At 38.0% G+C, this 21,310-nt stretch overlaps 2 protein-coding genes across 8 annotated transcripts; both read left to right on the top strand.

Moving 5' to 3' along the window:
- The first annotated feature begins 696 nt into the window (after window positions 1-696).
- Window positions 697-14,801, top strand: LOC146954380 (uncharacterized). Of its 2 annotated transcripts, none has more exons than XM_085716113.1 (4): window positions 697-1,114; window positions 1,360-1,597; window positions 13,746-13,921; window positions 14,141-14,801. In XM_085716113.1, exons 2-4 carry the CDS (start codon window positions 1,434-1,436, stop codon window positions 14,545-14,547), a joined length of 747 nt encoding a protein of 248 aa, XP_085572239.1. In that variant the 5' UTR covers window positions 697-1,114; window positions 1,360-1,433; the 3' UTR covers window positions 14,548-14,801. The 2 variants fall into 2 exon arrangements, with proteins under 2 accessions (XP_085572239.1, XP_085572238.1); XM_085716112.1 differs by having other exon boundaries at window positions 942-1,088; window positions 14,141-14,547.
- Window positions 14,802-15,189: 388 nt separating this feature from the next.
- LOC146954379 (uncharacterized) lies at window positions 15,190-21,285 on the top strand. Of its 6 annotated transcripts, none has more exons than XM_085716115.1 (5): window positions 15,190-15,329; window positions 16,149-16,386; window positions 19,873-20,048; window positions 20,268-20,559; window positions 20,993-21,115. In XM_085716115.1, exons 1-5 carry the CDS (start codon window positions 15,287-15,289, stop codon window positions 21,072-21,074), a joined length of 831 nt encoding a protein of 276 aa, XP_085572241.1. In that variant the 5' UTR covers window positions 15,190-15,286; the 3' UTR covers window positions 21,075-21,115. The 6 variants fall into 6 exon arrangements, with proteins under 6 accessions (XP_085572241.1, XP_085572242.1, XP_085572243.1 ...); XM_085716116.1 differs by having other exon boundaries at window positions 15,200-15,323; window positions 20,993-21,116; XM_085716117.1 differs by lacking the exon at window positions 15,190-15,329 and adding an exon at window positions 15,740-15,877 and having other exon boundaries at window positions 21,084-21,285.
- Window positions 21,286-21,310: the final 25 nt, after the last annotated feature.

Below are 21,310 nucleotides of genomic sequence, written 5' to 3'. Positions count from 1 at the left end.
CATTCTAATATTAAAAAAAAAAAACAGGTTAAATGGTGTATATTATCGTCATTTGAGTGAATTTTGATTTATCTTTATAAAAAAACTTTGAATTTAATTTGAAGATTGATTTATGACAACAAATTTCAAAATTAAGGTATTTTCGCTCTCAGTAATTAGAACAAATTTTGGATATTCATATCATCTATTTTATACCTTCAAAATTCATTCAAAATTAAAATAAAATCTTTACATTTCTCATTAAAAAAAAATTGGAATTCGAAGTTTTTTGCAGAGTAAATAAAAACTTCGTGAGGTTAGCTCACTTGGTAAGGGATAATGTATAATTTTTGTAGGGCTGGAATTTGAACCTCAAACATCTCACTTATTCATCTTTAACGGGGTGAATTTCTTTAACTGCTAAGTTAATTGACAAAAAAAAACTCGTCCAAATAACATGCGGGAAAACACAAATTTTAAAAAACTCAACCAATACTATCAACTTATCTCGCAATTGATTATCATTAATCACACATTATTGTTTTCCTCAAATTTCAAGTAATTACTTTTTTTTTATTCAAAAAAAGTAATTACTTTTTTTTTTGTTACAAAGTTTAAAGCAATTGTACCAGTACTACTGTCAATCACTCCATTAAAAACCTCCTCGGAAAGAAATTATTGATACTACTAAAGCAATTGAATTTTCTTCCTCCTTCGTCAACTCAACAGAATTTCAATTCTAAAGTAAATTACAGGTTTAAAGTCTTCTTAATCCTAATCCATCCTTGACTTAACTATTTTTCTTCCCTTACTACTTCATAATATGACATTTGATTTTTGCTATCATACGTACGGCATCTAACTTCTCGATTCTATTTTGACGTATATTGGATTTTTCTTACTTTTTAACTTAAAAAAAAATTACTGATTTTGGAGATGTACCTTTTTTATCTCTCTAATAATAATAATTTCTAAAACACCGAATTTATCCGAAACATTAAACAACCCAAATCAGGAAAAGCACAAGGCAGTTGTGTTGTGAACACTGCTGATGAACATATCCTCCCTACAACAAGGACGGTTTCTAGTCAACACTTCCTTCTTACGAGGTGCACTTTAGTCACCCTACACCACTGTCAGTCTTTTCTTCTACTTCTCTTTCTTTTCCACATTTTATCAAACACTTGCTGTGTCATTCCAAATTTCTCATATTCTAACCTTTTTACACATACCCACTTTATTTTCATGCTTAAAAATCCTTCCTTTCATCATATTAAACTACAAAAATGTTCAATTTTTATATGGGTCGTTGTTAATTCTTGATATTGTTACTGTTATTGTTGTTTTTTGTTGACTGAACCAATGGTAATTGTATTTCAGGGGTGTGTAAGTTGACGTGTGTTCGAAGTTTGCGGCAGCAGAATCAAGGGATTAGAAGGGGTTTCTCCAAAAACATGGCTTGGAGTATGGAAAGATGTGACTTGGGTCTTGATGTTAAGACTGGTGTGGTTCATCCTGCAACAGATGCTTATGCTGCAGAGGCATTTGAAGCTTTGAAAGCTAGAAAGGTCATTGCAGTTCCCACTGATACACTATATGGATTTGCTTGTGATGCCTGGTATGTATGCTATTTTAATGTTAATTTGTGCTTAAAATTTATTGCATATAGCCTTAAAATCCTTCGTGCATCTTTTAACATGTTTCCTGTTATATATGCATTTTATAAACACAAATTATGATTTTAATTCATAAGAAATCATATACCTATCAACTTTGTTGCACCAACACTTTTGATTGAAGACGTGTCCGACACCGACACTTGTGATTACAATTAAAATATGTCATTTTCTCAAAATTTTATCAGTGTTGACGCATCATTGTCGTGCCCGGTTTTCGTGTTTCATATCCTATCAAGCACCTAAATTAACCTTAGCATAGAATCTGCACTGAAATGATAGAATTAAAGACCGGTTTGAGAATAAATTAAACAGGTAAAGTAGTTTTTTGCTTATAAATGTGACCGGAGGGAGTAGTGTAGTATTGATATGGTTGGGAGAACTAAGCAAGTAGGCTGCTGAACTACATCATAGTATCGGATAAAACAGTGGGTAGAAAGTTAATTGCGTTGTCAAAATGCTTGGGTGTTTAGGTGGGAATCGTAGCGTGGAAACTTAAATGGCATTAGAGTAATAAAGATATTTGATAAGCAATATATGATGATCACTAAAAAATTAAACAAGACAGCAGTAATGTGTGATATAGGGTGGAAGAAAAGCAATGCTAAGTTACATTACTTGCTGACATAGTTGTGCGGGAGACTGCTAGTGGACACCAACAAGCATTGACCTATAGACTTCTCAAATTTAGCACCATGTCGGAAGAGTTGGGGAAATCAATTGTTGAGCCATTGCCGATTTTATTAAAAGACCTTTGATTTGGAATGCGAGGAACCAAAGAGCGTTTCACAATGTGGAGAAGGAGGTGGAGGAGTTGGTTGAGGAAGCTAAGGTGTTATCTTGGAAATGGACTTTGGGTAGAGTGAAGGTTCCATTTTGTTTGTTCTATGAGTGGAATTGGAATCCGAGAGATTGCCTTATGAGGAAATAGCTGGTGAGGTGTTGTAGGTCGTGCGCGTTTTTCTCCTTGTGGTCGCTGTGTGCGTTTTTTGGGTGTGAAGTGATAGAAAATGATATAAAAATAGAAATTTAATAGTAAGATTACGATATAATCCCAAGAAATTCGAGAGTCTTGGTTCTCTCCCCTCCAAGAACTCGAGAGCTTGGTCTCTCCCTACCTTTATCCCAATCCCCAAATGCCCTTATTTTCTTCTCCATCTTTATTTATAATACTAACTCCTTATAGCAGTTACATAGAAGTTCTGCGGACAGGAGATATTAAATACAATTTAATAATATTATATAACTTCTGCCCTTACCCCTTAGAAGTCCTATTACTAACATTACCCCCCCCCCCCCCCCCCTCTTAAAGATTCACCTTGTCCTTAAGGTGAAGGATTGGATTAGTGTCCACCAGGGTCCCATAACTTGAAACATGATGACCAACCTATGCATGAAACTGAAGAACATAATCTCGGATCAAATGCCATGTTTTCGATGTAACTTTTGACCAAAAAGCATAATCTAATTACTGGGTTGATACCAGCAGCAGAACACGTTACCCACACAGGCCCCATTTTCTCAATAGGAAAGTCTGCTCCTTCCCTCATGTAACTCAAGATGTTTAGCGAGTCAAACAAAAAATCTTCACCCCTATTCATTAAAAATGACAGTTGATTTTAATGCATGAGGTATTAGGATCATAAGGACAATGGTATCAGCAGGATAACTTCCCAAAGTTACAATGTATGGCGCCTCTTGCTTTGCATATGAACATACTTTGCGTACCACATTAGCAATGACTGTGTGCAGAGGATCTGGCGGTTTGGACAACGACAGCGCTGTTAGTGGAAATTTGTCGCTCCTAGACTCTGTTCTCGAAATAGCAGCAACTGCCATGTGGGATCTACTGTTTGAAGGTTTCGGCAACGACGACAACTGGACTAACTGTTCTGGCGGTCGCCACTCAGTCGGTCCATCTCTGAATCTCTCAATTCCCTAATTCTCTTTGTTGCAAACTTCCTCAATTGTGATGGCAATAGTGACATCGGCGGATCGCAGAAAATGCATGGAACCTGCAATTCTAAGTAATATTTCTCTACCATATCACATCTCGTTGCTTCTTTCACAGGATCCAATTCCATACCTTCTCTTTTCCTTCAAGATTTTCCTTCATCCTTACCAATCTTTTGCTACACTTAAATTGGTCTTTGCTCACTGCATTTCATCTCAGTTGTCTTTCTACATTTCCTCTTTCTAGTTCTGGTTCTACATTCAGATTTTTGCCTTCATTTTCGTTTTATTTACTCATTTGTGTCGTTTTATGATAGACGTTTGGCAAGTGCACCAAATACTATCGAAGTAGTAAAAATATCGATCCCACGAGGACTGTTTTTAACTTCAATAATTCAATTGCGTTATAAAAATAGGATGTATAAAGGTTTATTTTAGTTTGCCACTAGGCAGTAGATTTGGTTTGATTTTAAGAAATCAAATAAAAGAAATAGGTTTGATTAAGAAAATATGGAGAGAGATGAGATCAGGTTTGTCGAATCCTCTATGTTTCCCCTAATTTGTTACTGCACCTATTATTACTAATGATTCTCTAGTTTCACGATAGTTAACAAATTAGCCCTAATCAATCCCTTGAGTTAGGACCCTCTTTTTAAACTACAGCCCCTAATTCCTTAGGTGGTCTAATAATCATCAAAGGTTTAAGCACGTTAACCTAATATCACTAACAAACGATTATCCATTCCTAGACTAACCATGTTTATTAGAACAATTCAATTAGGTCTAAGTCGAAAGCTATGGTCAGTAGTCATTCGTTCTCACAAAATCATGTTTATATTTGATCAGGATATAAAAAGCATTAAGAACAATTGAATTGAATGAAAACTAGAATATCATTAATAAGTAATAGAGTTTCACAGCAACATGTATCAATTAGGGTTACATAGATTCATCTCTGACCTAATCTCTGAGAGATTTAGCTACTCATAATCGAGTTTACAAATAGCATAATCAATGAAATAATTAAAACATACATGAATTGGTAAAAGGATGAAGAAATCGCCCTTCTAGCCGTCTCTGATGTCTCAAAATCGCACTTTGCTCTCCAAAATCGTAACCCTTGTTCTTCAGATTGAGTGCAGTATTTATAGAAGTCATGGGCCTGACCCGTCAAAATCGCGCCGCGCCATGTATATAGGCGTGCCGCGATTTCCCTCAAACAGGGAGGATGTAATTTTGCTTCAAAAATCGCAGCACGGCTTGAAATTGGCGTGGCGCGATTTCCTTCGAACAGACTTCAATATTTAAGCTTTTTGCACTCCAGAACAGTATAAATTGCATGAGAACTCTATCAAAATGTCACAATAAGTCCCTAATATTACGTAATGACAGAATGTCATCACAACCCCAAACTTAAACCATTCCTTGTCCTCAAGGAATTTGCTTGCAACAGTGACAAATGACAGTAAAATAACAGTTACCTGACAAAACGATAGTACCCAAAAGTTCATTCTCCTTCTAGCTAAAGATGAGCTAGTTTGACTTGTTCGCATCCACCAATTCACAACTCCTCGCATCAAATTGAAACAGGGTTCTACCAGTCGACATGCAGGTCTACATATTACCATACGCTTGAAAAGTTTCTAAACATCAATCAAAGTCAATATCATTACACACTTTTGAGGTCTTTAGGGTTATAACGGGGCTTAGGTGAAAGGTGGGATATATTTGGATAAGTAGGCTACACAAAATTTGAGTTAGGCATTCCTACGGAAGTTAAAGCACAGAGTTCAATCCTTCATATATTCACCTTGTGGAAATACAATCAATGCAAAGGTACTAGAGAACATTTTTAACATTTAGGGACATTCGAGTTTGAAGTTACTCGGATTTTCAATGTTTTGTCCCTTTTTCATCATTCAATTTCTTCTTTTTTTTTTGATACACCATTTTTGTGTGTATTTTGCATGACAATTTCATATTTCTTTCATTTTTGTTCTCTTTTTCTCTAGTACCCCCACCCCAAACTTAGTTGGTTGCAAATTCCAATAGCAATCCCAAACTTAATCTTTAGCAACATTCTACAATGCCTTAACTCAGAAATTCATTAAGGGACAAGTCCTAAAAGTCTCTAGGCTTGTAATGTAGTTTGTCACCGAACAAAAAGTTCTAATCCTACCGGCTCACAATTGGTTAAGAAAGGATAAATTCAACAAATTAAAACAGGGTAGGCTTCAAAAAGGCTCACAGGACCAAGCACTTTTGCCTCAGTGTGTAATTGACAAAGACCAATCAATAATAGAGAAACAATGCAAGTTCTAGAAATGTAGTTGCATGGAAAACTAATCTAAATATAAGTAAATTGAAAAATAAATTTGGCAATGAACCTTATGGCTGAGATTTCTGGGAGTATGTGACTACCTAGCAACGCCGTACACTTCGCCTTTGAATCAAGTCACCCCTCCTTTAGAACTTTTGGAATACCGTTTCATCAAACAACTGTTACTAAACTGGAATAGGTCACATGAAACAAAACAAATTCATTAATAATAAACAAGTGCAGGAGCAATTACAATAGGGAAATAAGTTCAATGGACTTCGACATTAAAAAGAAAATAAAAAGAAAATACATCAAAAGAAAAATGACTGAAAAATAAAATACAAAGCAGAAAATGCTAATCGATCAGTAGATCAGCCCATGTCTTGATCATCATCCGAGTGTCCAGCCCCCGGTGTCCTCAATCCTTCAAAGATGCTATCCCCTTGATCTTGCTCGGTGGTATTGAAATCATCAGTGATTTCCCTCCTCATGCGCAGCCCATACTCTTCTTGATGTGTAAAATATTTCTCCATGCGCTCACGGGAGCCTCCAAACCTCTCATAAGACCCACTAATCGAACCCATATGCAATTGAGCCTCCGTAGCAAACGCAGCTGAGAACCTAGGACGGTTCACCCACAGCTGGTCCGAAGTCTCATTCATCCAATTAGCTTGCACATGCATGAATTCCTCAAGCTTTGGGTGAAGAGGAGCATAACCCCCTTGGCTACTACTCCCTCCTTGCTCCATTTGTTGTTGCCTTGCTGCCTCCCTCTCTCTCTCCTTCATATAGCCTTCATATTTCTTGACAAACCCATCCATGACCGAGTCGGTGATCGGCTTCATATTGCTTGTGTTGAGATCACTATCATAAGCCGGCACCAACTGTTGCTCACACAACCAATTAATTAAGCTTCCATGTCCCAATTGTGTGGTGTTCCCGGTTGCTAGATCATGAAGACTATTGGCCAAGAGGCGGCCAATATCTATAGGGTGCCCCTTGATGATGGCATAGGCAGCAAGCACCCTCTTGAGAGGAATTTCAGAAGTGCAAGATGCACTCTCAAGAGTCTGGACCACATATGATACCCACGCCTTGGGTACCGGCAGCATCTCCGCATAAGTAAGCATCCGGGACTTTTTCCAAGTCGACCCAGGCCTACACATGGTGGTGATGATCTCATCAAAGGTATCCTCCGTAATAGCAAATCTCTCCCTCCTCAATTTTTCAACCCAACACTCCTCCGGTGCCTGAACATTCAGCCATGCGTTGAGAGCATCCGGGCTGAAATCAATGTACTTTCCTCGAACAAAAGATTGAAAGGGTGTATCGGACACCCTTGCATTTGCAAAGAATTCGACGATCACCGTTTTGTTGTTTGCCTCGTCGATCATCTCATTCAATCTCGTCCACCCCCTCCTTCGTAATTCAGACTCAAAGAAAGGATATTTCACAAGCTTTGTGAAATCAAACTTCCTCTCCCCTATGACTTCAAAACTCTTCAAAGATTGATGGAACTCTTGGGCTAGGTCATTGATGAAATGGATGGCGTTTTCGGGTGGTTCGGATGCGGTACGAGGGCGTTTGGATTTGCTTGTGGATGGTTTGGGGTTGGTAGTTTTCTTTGAGCGGGTGTTTCTTTGGTTTGAGGCCATTTGTGGTTTAGGAAGATGGTGAAAGGAAAGTTTTGTGAAGTTTGGGAAGGTTTGGAATGATTGTGGTTTGATGGTGGTTTGGATTGGTGAATTTGTGATAGTAATGTGGTATGACGATGGTTTAGGAAGTGAAAAAGGAGATGAAGATGAGGAGAATTCGTGACTAGAAGTTTAGGGAAGTTTTGGTAGAGAAAGGTATGAAGAATGGAATGAAAATGATGATGAACAGTGAAGGATTTATAGGTCTGTTTGGTCAAAATCGCGGCACGCCAAAAAGCAAGGCGCGGCGCGATTTTGTGTTGCAACGGCTAATAACGGCTAGTTCTTAACGGTTGGGAAGTTTGGTGGGTTTGTAACGGCTAGTTTTTGCAACGGTTATGAATCTTTCAAGCAAAATCGCGCTGCGGCCAATTACAAGGCGCGGCGCGATTTCTATAAATCAGGGAAAGTGCTCTCCTGTTCTTCAAAATCGCGGCACGCCAATTTGCACAGAGCGGCGCGATTTTGATGAAACAGGTTGTGTGTTTTGCTTCCTCAGGCCAAAAAAAAATTGTTTTCTTAAAAAAAAAAATGCCTGAGTTCCTTTAAGTTCTGAAAATTTTTGAGGAGAGAATCATGCAAGACATCAGTACCTTGCATGATTTTCTTGGCAAGAGGTATATTTTGAACAAATTTTTAAACTTTCCTGCCTTGTGTTAAAAGAAAAGAAAAATATTTTTGTGTTTTTATTTTTGAAAGCAATAAAATCATACCTGAAAAATAAATAGTGGGTTGCCTCCCACTCAGCGCTTCTTTACCGTCACTAGCTTGACTGATGACTATCCCTAAGGATCAGTTGATGTGGCTCCCTCTTCATTGTTTGGGAGTCCTCCTTCACGGCACCGTTTCAGCTTTTGTTCCTTACCCTTGAAAGTTCCTTGTGCACCAAACTTCTTTAGGTCCACAGCTTCATCAACAGGCTTGTTTCTTGCCAACCCTTCGTCACAGTACCTCCTAATTCTTTCTAAAGTATCAGAGAGAGTTGAAAGCATACACCATTGAAAAGAAGCCGGCCCATTACGCATCCCACAGGGAATCCTCTTATAAGCCAATTTACCACCTGGACCAGTGGTAGTAGTCTTTATTTCATTTTTACCAGTTGTCAATCCCCCATACTTGTTGTCACGGATGTCTCCTGACGATTGTTGTTGCATCTGTTCTTTGCTTACTTCCAGTTGCTTAACACCCTCTATCATTCCAACATCTTCAATCACTTCTTGTCTAACTATAGATTCCACACTTTCCACCTCCTTAGATTGAATAGGTTGAGATTCAAGGGTTTTATCTTCGACTGTTTCTTCCACAACGTCAATCCGGTAACACTTGGGATTCTCATCTTGGTGCTTCATTGCCTCAAAGATATCGAAGACTACCTGCTCCTTATGAAACCTCAACATTAGCTCTCCACGTTCAACATCAATCAAAGCACGGCCAGTTGCAAGGAAAGGTCTCCCTAGAATGAGTGGCATATCTTCATCTTCAGCCATATCTAGGACCACAAAATCTGCTGGGAACACCAAGTCATTAACCTTGACTAGCGCATCTTCAAGTATACCGAAAGGATAAGAGATTGACCGATCAGCTAAAGTAATGGTCATTCTTGTTGGTTTTGGTTCCCCACACTTAAGCTTCTTCATCATTGAAAGTGGCATCAGATTTATACTTGCTCCCAAGTCACATAAAGCTCTTCCAATGTCTACCGGTCCAATTGAACAAGGGATAGTAAATGCACCAGGATCCTTCAGCTTAGGTGGCAGCTTCTTTTGAAGAATAGCACTACAGTTTTCAGAAAGTGCAATGTTCTCATCATCCTTAGGCTTCCTTCGTTTAGTCAACAAGTCTTTCATGAACTTAGCATACAACGGCATTTGATCAAGAGCTTCGCCGAAAGGAATATTCACCTGAAGTTGTGAGAAAAGTTGCATGAACTTCTTGAATTGGCCTTCATCCTTTTCTTTCTTCTTTGAAAGGTGAGGGTATGGAAGCTTCACATATGATGGAACAATCTGTGGTTTATCTCCATCTTTCAAAATTTGACTCTTCGACTTCCTCAAGATTGAATCTTCATCAATTAACTTCTCACTTTTTTCTCCCTCTATTTTTTTCTTCCTTTCATTTTCAACTACTCCATTATCATTTTCTTTTTCAACTACACCCTCATCATTTTTTTCAACTACACCGTTCTCCTCCATCTCAACTACTTCATCAACCTTCTTTTGAGCTTTTGGAACTAAAGGTGTCAAAACCTTTTTGCTCCTCAATTCAATAGCATTACAAGACTCATTCTTAGGGTTATCTATAGTGTTACCTGAGAATCCGCCTTTGTTTTGTTCAGCCAACTGCTTAGCCAATTGCCCCAGTTGAGTTTCAAGCATCTTCCTAGAAGCTTCATTGTTCTTTCTTTCAGCTTCTTGACTCTTCTTCATCTCTTCAAAGTTGCCTTGAGTCATCTTCATGAAGTTCATCATAGTTTCCTCAAGAGCTGATGGCTTCCTTTGTTGTTGTTGAGGAGGAGTGAGCATTTGAGAGTTCAAAGCATTGTTATTTGAGTAGCTTAAATTTGGATGCTTATTGATGCCTGAATTGTAGTATTGATTCTGCCTTTGATAACCTCCCATGAAGTTAGCTTCTTCACTTGATCCTTCTGGAACACACTCACCGTTGGGATGTTCTTCACCACATAAGTCACATTTGATTGCAGCTACTTGTTGTTGCTTATGAGCCAAAGTGAAGCCTTGAAACTCCTTAGTTAGAGCTTCGATTTGTTTGTTCATAGCTGCTTGGTTCGCAAGGATAGCAGTTTGTTCACTCACCCCAAACACTCCTCTTTCTTTCTTTTTAGCTTGATCACGATACTCATTGCCAGCCATGTTTTCAATTAGAGCTTGAACTTCATGATCAGTTTTGCTTTTGAGACTACCTCCCGCGGAAGCATCTAAGAACATTCTAGTGTTTGGAGTCACCCCCTCAGTGAAGATTTGGAGGTATTGTTTCTCGGTGAACTCATGATTTGGGCATCTCTTAAGAAGTAAGTTAAATCGCTCCCAAGCATCATATAATGATTCACCTTCTCCTTGCTTGAAGTTAGAGATCTCCATCTTCTTTTCCCAATATTTAGACATAGGGAAATATTTCTCCAAGAACTTCAGCTCTAACTCTTCCCATGTTTGGACAGTCCCGTTTGGTATTGTCAGCAACCAATCTTTTGCTCTTCCCGTCAAGGTGAAAGGAAACAGCCTTAGCTTCTTTTGTGCTTCAGTCACGGTGGCTGGTTGCACACAAAACTCGCAGGTTTCAGCAAAGCGGCTCAAGTGTTCATGAGGACTCATAGCTTCAGTCCCATCGAATTGCTTGTCCCTCAAACCGTTGAGGACAGTTGTCTTGATGTCGAAAGCTACAGGGTTAGCTGGTTGAAAAGTGTGGGTCAGTTGACCGCGATGAGTGGCTAACCCGTAGTCTCCTAGCTTAGGTCTCGGTGGTACAACTCCTTCTCCTTCCATAGTTGCAGATTTAGGAGAAGAGATTGTTTCAGATTCAGTTGAGAGTGGCTCCGGTATTTGTTCTCGAACACCCAGTGGAACGGACTGAGCTAACCTTTGCGATCGGACAGCTTTCCGAAGTGCTCTAGCAGTCCTTTCAATTTCCGGATCGTATTCTAGGTCGTCTGAGCTCTGTTTACCTCGCATAAACAGCAAAATACCTTAGTAGCACTGCACAACGCAAAGTAATCAAGTGAATATGAAAACAGAAAAATAAAAATTAAAAACAGAAAAGTAAATTGCAAAAACCCTAAATTATAACGTAATTGCCTTGTTGAAATAATTCAACAGTCCCCGGCAGCGGCGCCAAAAACTTGATAGACGTTTGGCAAGTGCACCAAATACTATCGAAGTAGTAAAAATATCGATCCCACGAGGACTGTTTTTAACTTCAATAATTCAATTGCGTTATAAAAATAGGATGTATAAAGGTTTATTTTAGTTTGCCACTAGGCAGTAGATTTGGTTTGATTTTAAGAAATCAAATAAAAGAAATAGGTTTGATTAAGAAAATATGGAGAGAGATGAGATCAGGTCTGTCGAATCCTCTATGTTTCCCCTAATTTGTTACTGCACCTATTATTACTAATGATTCTCTAGTTTCACGATAGTTAACAAATTAGCCCTAATCAATCCCTTGAGTTAGGACCCTCTTTTTAAACTACAGCCCCTAATTCCTTAGGTGGTCTAATAATCATCAAAGGTTTAAGCACGTTAACCTAATATCACTAACAAACGATTATCCATTCCTAGACTAACCATGTTTATTAGAACAATTCAATTAGGTCTAAGTCGAAAGCTATGGTCAGTAGTCATTCGTTCTCACAAAATCATGTTTATATTTGATCAGGATATAAAAAGCATTAAGAACAATTGAATTGAATGAAAACTAGAATATCATTAATAAGTAATAGAGTTTCAAAGCAACATGTATCAATTAGGGTTACATAGATTCATCTCTGACCTAATCTCTGAGAGATTTAGCTACTCATAATCGAGTTTACAAATAGCATAATCAATGAAATAATTAAAACATACATGAATTGGTAAAAGGATGAAGAAATCGCCCTTCTAGCCGTCTCTGATGTCTCAAAATCGCACTTTGCTCTCCAAAATCGTAACCCTTGTTCTTCAGATTGAGTGCAGTATTTATAGAAGTCATGGGCCTGACCCGTCAAAATCGCGTCGCGCCATGTATATAGGCGTGCCGCGATTTCCCTCAAACAGGGAGGATGTAATTTTGCTTCAAAAATCGCAGCACGGCTTGAAATTGGCGTGGCGCGATTTCCTTCGAACAGACTTCAATATTTAAGCTTTTTGCACTCCAGAACAGTATAAATTGCATGAGAACTCTATCAAAATGTCACAATAAGTCCCTAATATTACGTAATGACGGAATGTCATCATTTTATCTTCATCTTCACTTATGATTTTTGTTTTATTTTGAGATGCTACCAGTTCTTGCTTCTCTTCTTGAACTTCAGTGTTGCCTCTGTTTTCTTGGCCATCATTTTCTGAATCCAGAAGAGAATCACAAACTTCTGGTTGGAACTTCTTGAGAATGGCCTTTGAAAAATCCCACCAACAAGTATTTGGATTGCTCTCCTTCCAAGAATCTTCACCAATCAAGAGCGTCTCCTCTCAATGTAAATGCAACAACCCACCAAAGTTTCATCTCTTCACTCATTTTTCTTGACTAAATTCTGCCCTTACCCGTAAGGAGTCCTTTTACTATCATGAAGCTGCTGTTCTGGTTTGGTTGTGTTTCTGGCTTTTAGGCAGTACTGTTTAAGTGGGGCAAGGTTTCCCCTTTGATATAGTGTTGTGTTTTACAGCAGGTTTTTTCTGTTTTTGTGGTTTAGTGCAGTTGCATCAGCTGCTGTACTTTGTTTTTGGTTGTTTTTGTCCAGGAAGTTTTATATCCGGGGCTTGTGTTTCTATTTTTTCGTTTTTTCGGACCTCTATGTACGGCTTGTACTGGAGTTTCCTGTTTATAAAACCTGCGCTTTAAAAAAAAATCAGCATCAGTGTATACGAGAAATTTTTGCTATTAAAAGATGATTTTATGGCATAGTTAAGAATCTCTTTAAACAAGTGTTTTTCCTTGAGGTTATGTGAATCCAAACTTAGCCACACATTTTAAGCAACTCTGCTCGATATAAAGGGTGTGGTTGTTGTTGTTGTTATTGTTAATGTTTGAAATAATGGTATTAAGACAGTTATATACCGGAACTTTGCTTGTTTTATCCTCCGGGATGTATGGATATAAAGGTCAATGGAGGCTTTCAAATGATTTTTTCCCTACATTTTTCAAGACTTATCTGAAAGTCAATTGTTTATTAAACCATTTAGGATGGTTTAGGATGAATATACTATTTTCCAGCAAACTATCAACCAAGTGATTTGCAAAATAAATTTCAGTAATTGAATATAAAGCGGGTCTCACTTGTATGCGATTTACCAGTACTTTTAAAATCTCATTTGCACTGCATAGTCTCCATATATTTAGACCTATTATGATTCATGATTCAATTGCTTTCTGAATGATTAATAACTGCTTGTTACCTTTGGAAAATGTTGGCAGCTCATTGGAAGCAGTTAACATGATTTATGAGATTAAAGGTCGTAAACATACAAGCCCACTAGCTATTTGTGTTGGTGATGTATCAGACATAAATCGCTTTGCCCTCACTGATCATTTACCTCATGTTCTGCTTGATTCCCTACTACCAGGGCCTGTCACAGTTGTACTAAGACGAGGTTTGTGTGCCATATGTCATTTTTGTGTGAGTGTAACGGAAAATGAATTTAGGGAAAGTATGTAGAAAGCATATATTTTAATCAATCGATTCACAAAACTTGTTTAAAGCAACAATGGTCCTATTTCTTCAATCCCTTTCTACAATATTTCTTCTGTGAACCTTTGATTTCGTTGTAAAGATCCTATGTAATATCTGATTGTATGCGTGAATGTTACAGGTGAGTCAAGTGCTCTTGAACGATCTCTAAACCCAGGATTTGATAGTATAGGAGTTAGAGTGCCAGATTGCAATTTCATTCGGCTCATTGCTCGTGGTTCAGGAACTGCCTTGGCCCTTACCAGTGCAAACCTAAGTGGACAACCAAGTAGTGTTTGCATCAAAGATTTTGAAAAACTATGGGAGCACTGTGCTTCTGTTTATGATGGTGGTTTGCTTCCATCCGGCCGTGTAGGTTCAACTGTTGTGGATCTCAGTACACCATACAAATACAAGATATTTAGACCTGGAAGGCATTTCTCTACACTTATTTTTGCTGCACTGTTTACAGAATGGACTGTACTGATAAGTCTGATGCAGATGCTAAAATACGTTTCTTTTTATATAATCTTCATATATCTAATATAGGATGGTGGTAGCTGTGAGACTTTGATGTTCTAATATTTCACCATGGATATCTAAAAATGAATGATGCTAGATTCATCTCCCACTTAGGTTACTTTATCTGTGCAAAATGCATATGAAACATGGTCATCATAATTTTGAAGCCTTTGAAATAATTATAAAGCAAACAACCATTTTGTTCCCTGAATGTTTGAGGCGTTGTCACCATGGTCCCTAAACGTATTGAAATTGCAAACACATCCCTAGTTCCTCTTTTGTTAGTAATTTTATGGATTGATCAACGAAAAACACATTCAATGATTAACTGTGTGATGTGTGAAGGATTAACGTGATAGGATTCGGACTAGAGTTAATCTCTCTAGAAGGAATGTCTTACCGCCGGATTCTTCGATTAACTGTGTGATGTGTGAAGGGGTGCCGGAAGCGTCGGATCACTTATTCCTTAATTGTGTTATGGCAAGGGAGGTTTGGGCTGGTATTTTGAGGTGGCTAGGCTTTGTTTATCACACACCACCGGATCTATTTGTGCATTGGAAGTGGTGGAATGAGTTGTCGGGGAATAAGAAGATTCGTAAGGGGTACCGGATTATCTGGCATGCGGCTATTTGGACAATTTGGCGAGTTAGAAATGACTTGATTTTCAATAACTCTACTTGTGGGATTGAAGAAGTGGTCAAGGCTATCAAGGTGTTAGCTTGGAGATGGGTGCTGAACCGTTTAAACTTGCCGGCATGTATGTTCTATGAATGGACTTGGAACCCGCAAGACTGTCTGCTGCGGTAATGGTGCGTTTTTCTTGTTACAAAGTTTAAAGCAATTGTACTAGTACTACTGTCAATCACTCCATTAAAATGTAACCAAAAAAAAATCACTCCATTAAAAACCTCCTCGGAAAGAAATTATTGATACTACTAAAGCAATTGAATTTTCTTCCTCCTTCGTCAACTCAACAGAATTTCAATTCTAAAGTAAATTACAGGTTTAAAGTCTTCTTAATCCTAATCCATCCTTGACTTAACTATTTTTCTTCCCTTACTACTTCATAATCTGACATTTGATTTTTGCTATCATACGTACGGCATCTAACTTCTCGATTCTATTTTGACGTATATTGGATTTTTCTTACTTTTTAACTTAAAAAAAAATTACTGATTTTGGAGATGTACCTTTTTTATCTCTCTAATAATAATAATTTCTAAAACACCGAATTTATCCGAAACATTAAACAACCCAAATCAGGAAAAGCACAAGGCAGTTGTGTTGTGAACACTGCTGATGAACATATCCTCCCTACAACAAGGACGGTTTCTAGTCAACACTTCCTTCTTACGAGGTGCACTTTAGTCACCCTACACCACTGTCAGTCTTTTCTTCTACTTCTCTTTCTTTTCCACATTTTATCAAACACTTGCTGTGTCATTCCAAATTTCTCATATTCTAACCTTTTTACACATACCCACTTTATTTTCATGCTTAAAAATCCTTCCTTTCATCATATTAAACTACAAAAATGTTCAATTTTTATATGGGTCGTTGTTAATTCTTGATATTGTTACTGTTATTGTTGTTTTTTGTTGACTGAACCAATGGTAATTGTATTTCAGGGGTGTGTAAGTTGACGTGTGTTCGAAGTTTGCGGCAGCAGAATCAAGGGATTAGAAGGGGTTTCTCCAAAAACATGGCTTGGAGTATGGAAAGATGTGACTTGGGTCTTGATGTTAAGACTGGTGTGGTTCATCCTGCAACAGATGCTTATGCTGCAGAGGCATTTGAAGCTTTGAAAGCTGGAAAGGTCATTGCAGTTCCCACTGATACACTATATGGATTTGCTTGTGATGCCTGGTATGTATGCTATTTTAATGTTAATTTGTGCTTAAAATTTATTGCATATAGCCTTAAAATCCTTCGTGCATCTTTTAACATGTTTCCTGTTATATATGCATTTTATAAACAAAAATTATGATTTTAATTCATAAGAAATCATATACCTATCAACTTTGTTGCACCAACACTTTTGATTGAAGACGTGTCCGACACCGACACTTGTGATTACAATTGAAATATGTCATTTTCTCAAAATTTTATCAGTGTTGACGCATCATTGTCGTGCCCGGTTTTCGTGTTTCATATCCTATCAAGCACCTAAATTAACCTTAGCTTAGAATCTGCACTGAAATGATAGAATTAAAGACCGGTTTGAGAATAAATTAAACAGGTAAAGTAGTTTTTTGCTTATAAATGTGACCGGAAGGAGTAGTGTAGTATTGATATGGTTGGGAGAACTAAGCAAGTAGGTTGCTGAACTACATCATAGTATCGGATAAAACAGTGAGTAGAAAGTTAATTGCGTTGTCAAAATGCTTGGGTGTTTAGGTGGGAATAGTAGCGTGGAAACTTAAATGGCATTAGAGTAATAAAGATATTTGATAAGCAATATATGATGATCACTAAAAAATTAAACAAGACAGCAGTAATGTGTGATATAGGGTAGAAGAAAAGCAATGCTAAGTTACATTACTTGCTGACATAGTTGTGCGGGAGACTGCTAGTGGACACCAACAAGCATTGACCTATAGACTTCTCAAATTTAGCACCATGTCGGAAAAGTTGGGGAAATCAATTGTTGAGCCATTGCCGATTTTGTTAAAAGACCTTTGATTTGGAATGCGAGGAACCAAAGAGCGTTTCACAATGTGGAGAAGGAGGTGGAGGAGTTGGTTGAGGAAGCTAAGGTGTTATATTGGAAATGGACTTTGGGTGCAGTGAAGGTTCCATTTTGTTTCTTCTATGAGTGGAATTGGAATCCGAGAGATTGCCTTATGAGGAAATAGCTGGTGAGGTGTTGTAGGCCGTGCGCGTTTTTCTCCTTGTGGTCGCTGTGTGCGTTTTTTGGGTGTGAAGTGATAGAAAATGATATAAAAATAGAAATTTAATAGTAAGATTACGATATAATCCCAAGAAATTCGAGAGTCTTGGTTCTCTCCCCTCCAAGAACTCGAGAGCTTGGTCTCTCCCTACCTTTATCCCAATCCCCAAATGCCCTTATTTTCTTCTCCATCTTTATTTATAATACTAACTTCTTATAGCAGTTACATAGAAGTTCTGCGGACAGGAGATATTAAATACAATTTAATAATATTATATAACTTCTGCCCTTACCCCTTAGAAGTCCTATTACTAACATTACCCCCCCCCCCCTAAAGATTCACCTTGTCCTTAAGGTGAAGGATTGGATTAGTGTCCACCAGGGTCCCATAACTTGAAACATGATGACCAACCTATGCATGAAACTGAAGAACATACTCTCGGATCAAATGCCATGTTTTCGATGTAACTTTTGACCAAAAAGCATAATCTAATTACTGGGTTGATACCAGCAGCAGAACACGTTACCCACAGAGGCCCCATTTTCTCAATAGGAAAGTCTGCTCCTTCCCTCATGTAACTCAAGATGTTTAGCGAGTCAAACAAAAAATCTTCACCCCTATTCATTAAAAATGACAGTTGATTTTAATGCATGAGGTATTAGGATCATAAGGACAATGGTATCAGCAGGATAACTTCCCAAAGTTACAATGTATGGCGCCTCTTGCTTTGCATATGAACATACTTTGCGTACCACATTAGCAATGACTGTGTGCAGAGGAGCTGGCGGTTTGGACAACGACAGCGTTGTTAGTGGAAATTTGTCGCTCCTAGACTCTGTTCTCGAAATAGCAGCAACTGCCATGTGTGATCTACTGTTTGAAGGTTTCGGCAACGACGGCAACTGGACTAACTGTTCTGGCGGTCGCCACTCAGTCGGTCCATCTCTGAATCTCTCAATTCCCTAATTCTCTTTGTTGCAAACTTCCTCAATTGTGATGGCAATAGTGACATCGGCGGATCGCAGAACATGCATGGAACCTGCAATTCTAAGTAATATTTCTCTACCATATCACATCTCGTTGCTTCTTTCACAGGATCCAATTCCATACCTTCTCTTTTCCTTCAAGATTTTCCTTCATCCTTACCAATCTTTTGCTATACTTAAATTGGTCTTTGCTCACTGCATTTAATCTCAGTTGTCTTTCTACATTTCCTCTTTCTAGTTCTGGTTCTACATTCAGATTTTTGCCTTCATTTTCGTTTTATTTACTCATCTGTGTCGTTTTATCTTCATCTTCACTTATGATTTTTGTTTTATTTTGAGATGCTACCAGTTCTTGCTTCTCTTCTTGAACTTCAGTGTTGCCTCTGTTTTCTTGGCCTTCATTTTCTGAATCCAGAAGAGAATCCCAAACTTCTGGTTGGAACTTCTTGAGAATGGCCTTTGAAAAATCCCACCAACAAGTATTTGGATTGCTCTCCTTCCAAGAATCTTCACCAATCAAGAGCGTCTCCTCTCAATGTAAATGCAACAACCCACCAAAGTTTCATCTCTTCACTCATTTTTCTTGACTAAATTCTGCCCTTACCCGTTAGGAGTCCTTTTACTATCATGAAGCTGCTGTTCTGGTTTGGTTGTGTTTCTGGCTTTTAGGCAGTACTGTTTAAGTGGGGCAAGGTTTCCCCTTTGATATAGTGTTGTGTTTTACAGCAGGTTTTTTCTGTTTTTGTGGTTTAGTGCAGTTGCATCAGCTGCTGTACTTTGTTTTTGGTTGTTTTTGTCCAGGAAGTTTTATATCCGGGGCCTGTGTTTCTATTTTTTCGTTTTTTCGGACCTCTATGTACGGCTTGTACTGGAGTTTCCTGTTTATAAAACCTGCCCTTTAAAAAAAAATCAGCATCAGTGTATACGAGAAATTTTTGCTATTAAAAGATGATTTTATGGCATAGTTAAGAATCTCTTTAAACAAGTGTTTTTCCTTGAGGTTATGTGAATCCAAACTTAGCCACACATTTTAAGCAACTCTGCTCGATATAAAGGGTGTGGTTGTTGTTGTTGTTATTGTTAATGTTTGAAATAATGGTATTAAGACAGTTATATACCGGAACTTTGCTTGTTTTATCCTCCGGGATGTATGGATATAAAGGTCAATGGAGGCTTTCAAATGATTTTTTCCCTACATTTTTCAAGACTTATCTGAAAGTCAATTGTTTATTAAACCATTTAGGATGGTTTAGGATGAATATACTATTTTCCAGCAAACTATCAACCAAGTGATTTGCAAAATAAATTTCAGTAATTGAATATAAAGCGGGTCTCACTTGTATGTGATTTACCAGTACTTTTAAAATCTCATTTGCACTGCATAGTCTCCATATATTTAGACCTATTATGATTCATGATTCAATTGCTTTCTGAATGATTAATAACTGCTTGTTACCTTTGGAAAATGTTGGCAGCTCATTGGAAGCAGTTAACAGGATTTATGAGATTAAAGGTCGTAAACATACAAGCCCACTAGCTATTTGTGTTGGTGATGTATCAGACATAAATCGCTTTGCCCTCACTGATCATTTACCTCATGTTCTGCTTGATTCCCTACTACCAGGGCCTGTCACAGTTGTACTAAGACGAGGTTTGTGTGCCATATGTCATTTTTGTGTGAGTGTAACGGAAAATGAATTTAGGGAAAGTATGTAGAAAGCATATATTTTAATCAATCGATTCACAAAACTTGTTTAAAGCAACAATGGTCCTATTTCTTCAATCCCTTTCTACAATATTTCTTCTGTGAACCTTTGATTTCGTTGTAAAGATCCTATGTAATATCTGATTGTATGCTTGAATGTTACAGGTGAGTCAAGTGCTCTTGAACGATCTCTAAACCCAGGATTTGATAGTATAGGAGTTAGAGTGCCAGATTGCAATTTCATTCGGCTCATTGCCCGTGGTTCAGGAACTGCCTTGGCCCTTACCAGTGCAAACCTAAGTGGACAACCAAGTAGTGTTTGCATCAAAGATTTTGAAAAACTATGGGAGCACTGTGCTTCTGTTTATGATGGTGGTTTGCTTCCATCCGGCCGTGTAGGTTCAACTGTTGTGGATCTCAGTACACCATACAAATACAAGATACTTAGACCTGGAAGGTATTTCTCTACACTTATTTTTGCTGCACTGTTTACAGAATGGACTGTACTGCTAAGTCTGATGCAGATGCTAAAATACGTTTCTTTTTATATAATCTTCATATATCTAATATAGGATGGTGGTAGCTGTGAGACTTTGATGTTCTAATATTTCACCATGGATATCTAAAAATGAATGATGCTAGATTCATCTCCCACTTAGGTTACTTTATCTGTGCAAAATGCATATGAAACATGGTCATCATAATTTTGAAGCCTTTGAAATAATTATAAAGCAAACAACCATTTTGTTCCCTGAATGTTTGAGGCGTTGTCACCATGGTCCCTAAACGTATTGAAATTGCAAACACATCCCTAGTTCCTCTTTTGCTAGTAATTTTATGGATTGATCAACGAAAAACACATTCAAGGATTAACTGTGTGATGTGTGAAGGATTAACGTGATAGGATTCCGACTAGAGTTAATCTCTCTAGAAGGAATGTCTTACCGCCGGATTCTTCGATTAACTGTGTGATGTGTGAAGGGGTGCCGGAAGCGTCGGATCACTTATTCCTTAATTGTGTTATGGCAAGGGAGGTTTGGGCTGGTATTTTGAGGTGGCTAGGCTTTGTTTATCACACACCACCGGATCTATTTGTGCATTGGAAGTGGTGGAATGAGTTGTCGGGGAATAAATTCGTAAGGGGTACCGGATTATCTGGCATGCGGCTATTTGGACAATTTGGCGAGTTAGAAATGACTTGATTTTCA

Source organism: Medicago sativa, chromosome 1, assembly GCF_051527215.1.
Source record: "Medicago sativa cultivar Bolivia chromosome 1, Bolivia_mono, whole genome shotgun sequence".
NCBI classification, from domain to species: Eukaryota; Viridiplantae; Streptophyta; class Magnoliopsida; order Fabales; family Fabaceae; genus Medicago; species Medicago sativa.
This window is presented reverse-complemented; position numbering and strand designations above follow the sequence as displayed.

What these genes read in the sequence shown, in the direction of transcription:
- LOC146954380 (XM_085716112.1), top strand. Translation starts at nt 1,031, where the DNA reads ATGAACATATCCTCCCTACAACAAGGACGGTTTCTAGTCAACACTTCC. An exon ending in CAACACTTCCTTCTTACGAG is followed by an intron (nt 1,089 to 1,359) that starts GTGCACTTTAGT and finishes ATTGTATTTCAG; the next exon opens with GGGTGTGTAAGTTGACGTGT. An exon ending in GGATTTGCTTGTGATGCCTG is followed by an intron (nt 1,598 to 13,745) that starts GTATGTATGCTA and finishes AAATGTTGGCAG; the next exon opens with CTCATTGGAAGCAGTTAACA.
- LOC146954379 (XM_085716114.1), top strand. Translation starts at nt 15,820, where the DNA reads ATGAACATATCCTCCCTACAACAAGGACGGTTTCTAGTCAACACTTCC. An exon ending in GGATTTGCTTGTGATGCCTG is followed by an intron (nt 16,387 to 19,872) that starts GTATGTATGCTA and finishes AAATGTTGGCAG; the next exon opens with CTCATTGGAAGCAGTTAACA. An exon ending in CACAGTTGTACTAAGACGAG is followed by an intron (nt 20,049 to 20,267) that starts GTTTGTGTGCCA and finishes TGAATGTTACAG; the next exon opens with GTGAGTCAAGTGCTCTTGAA.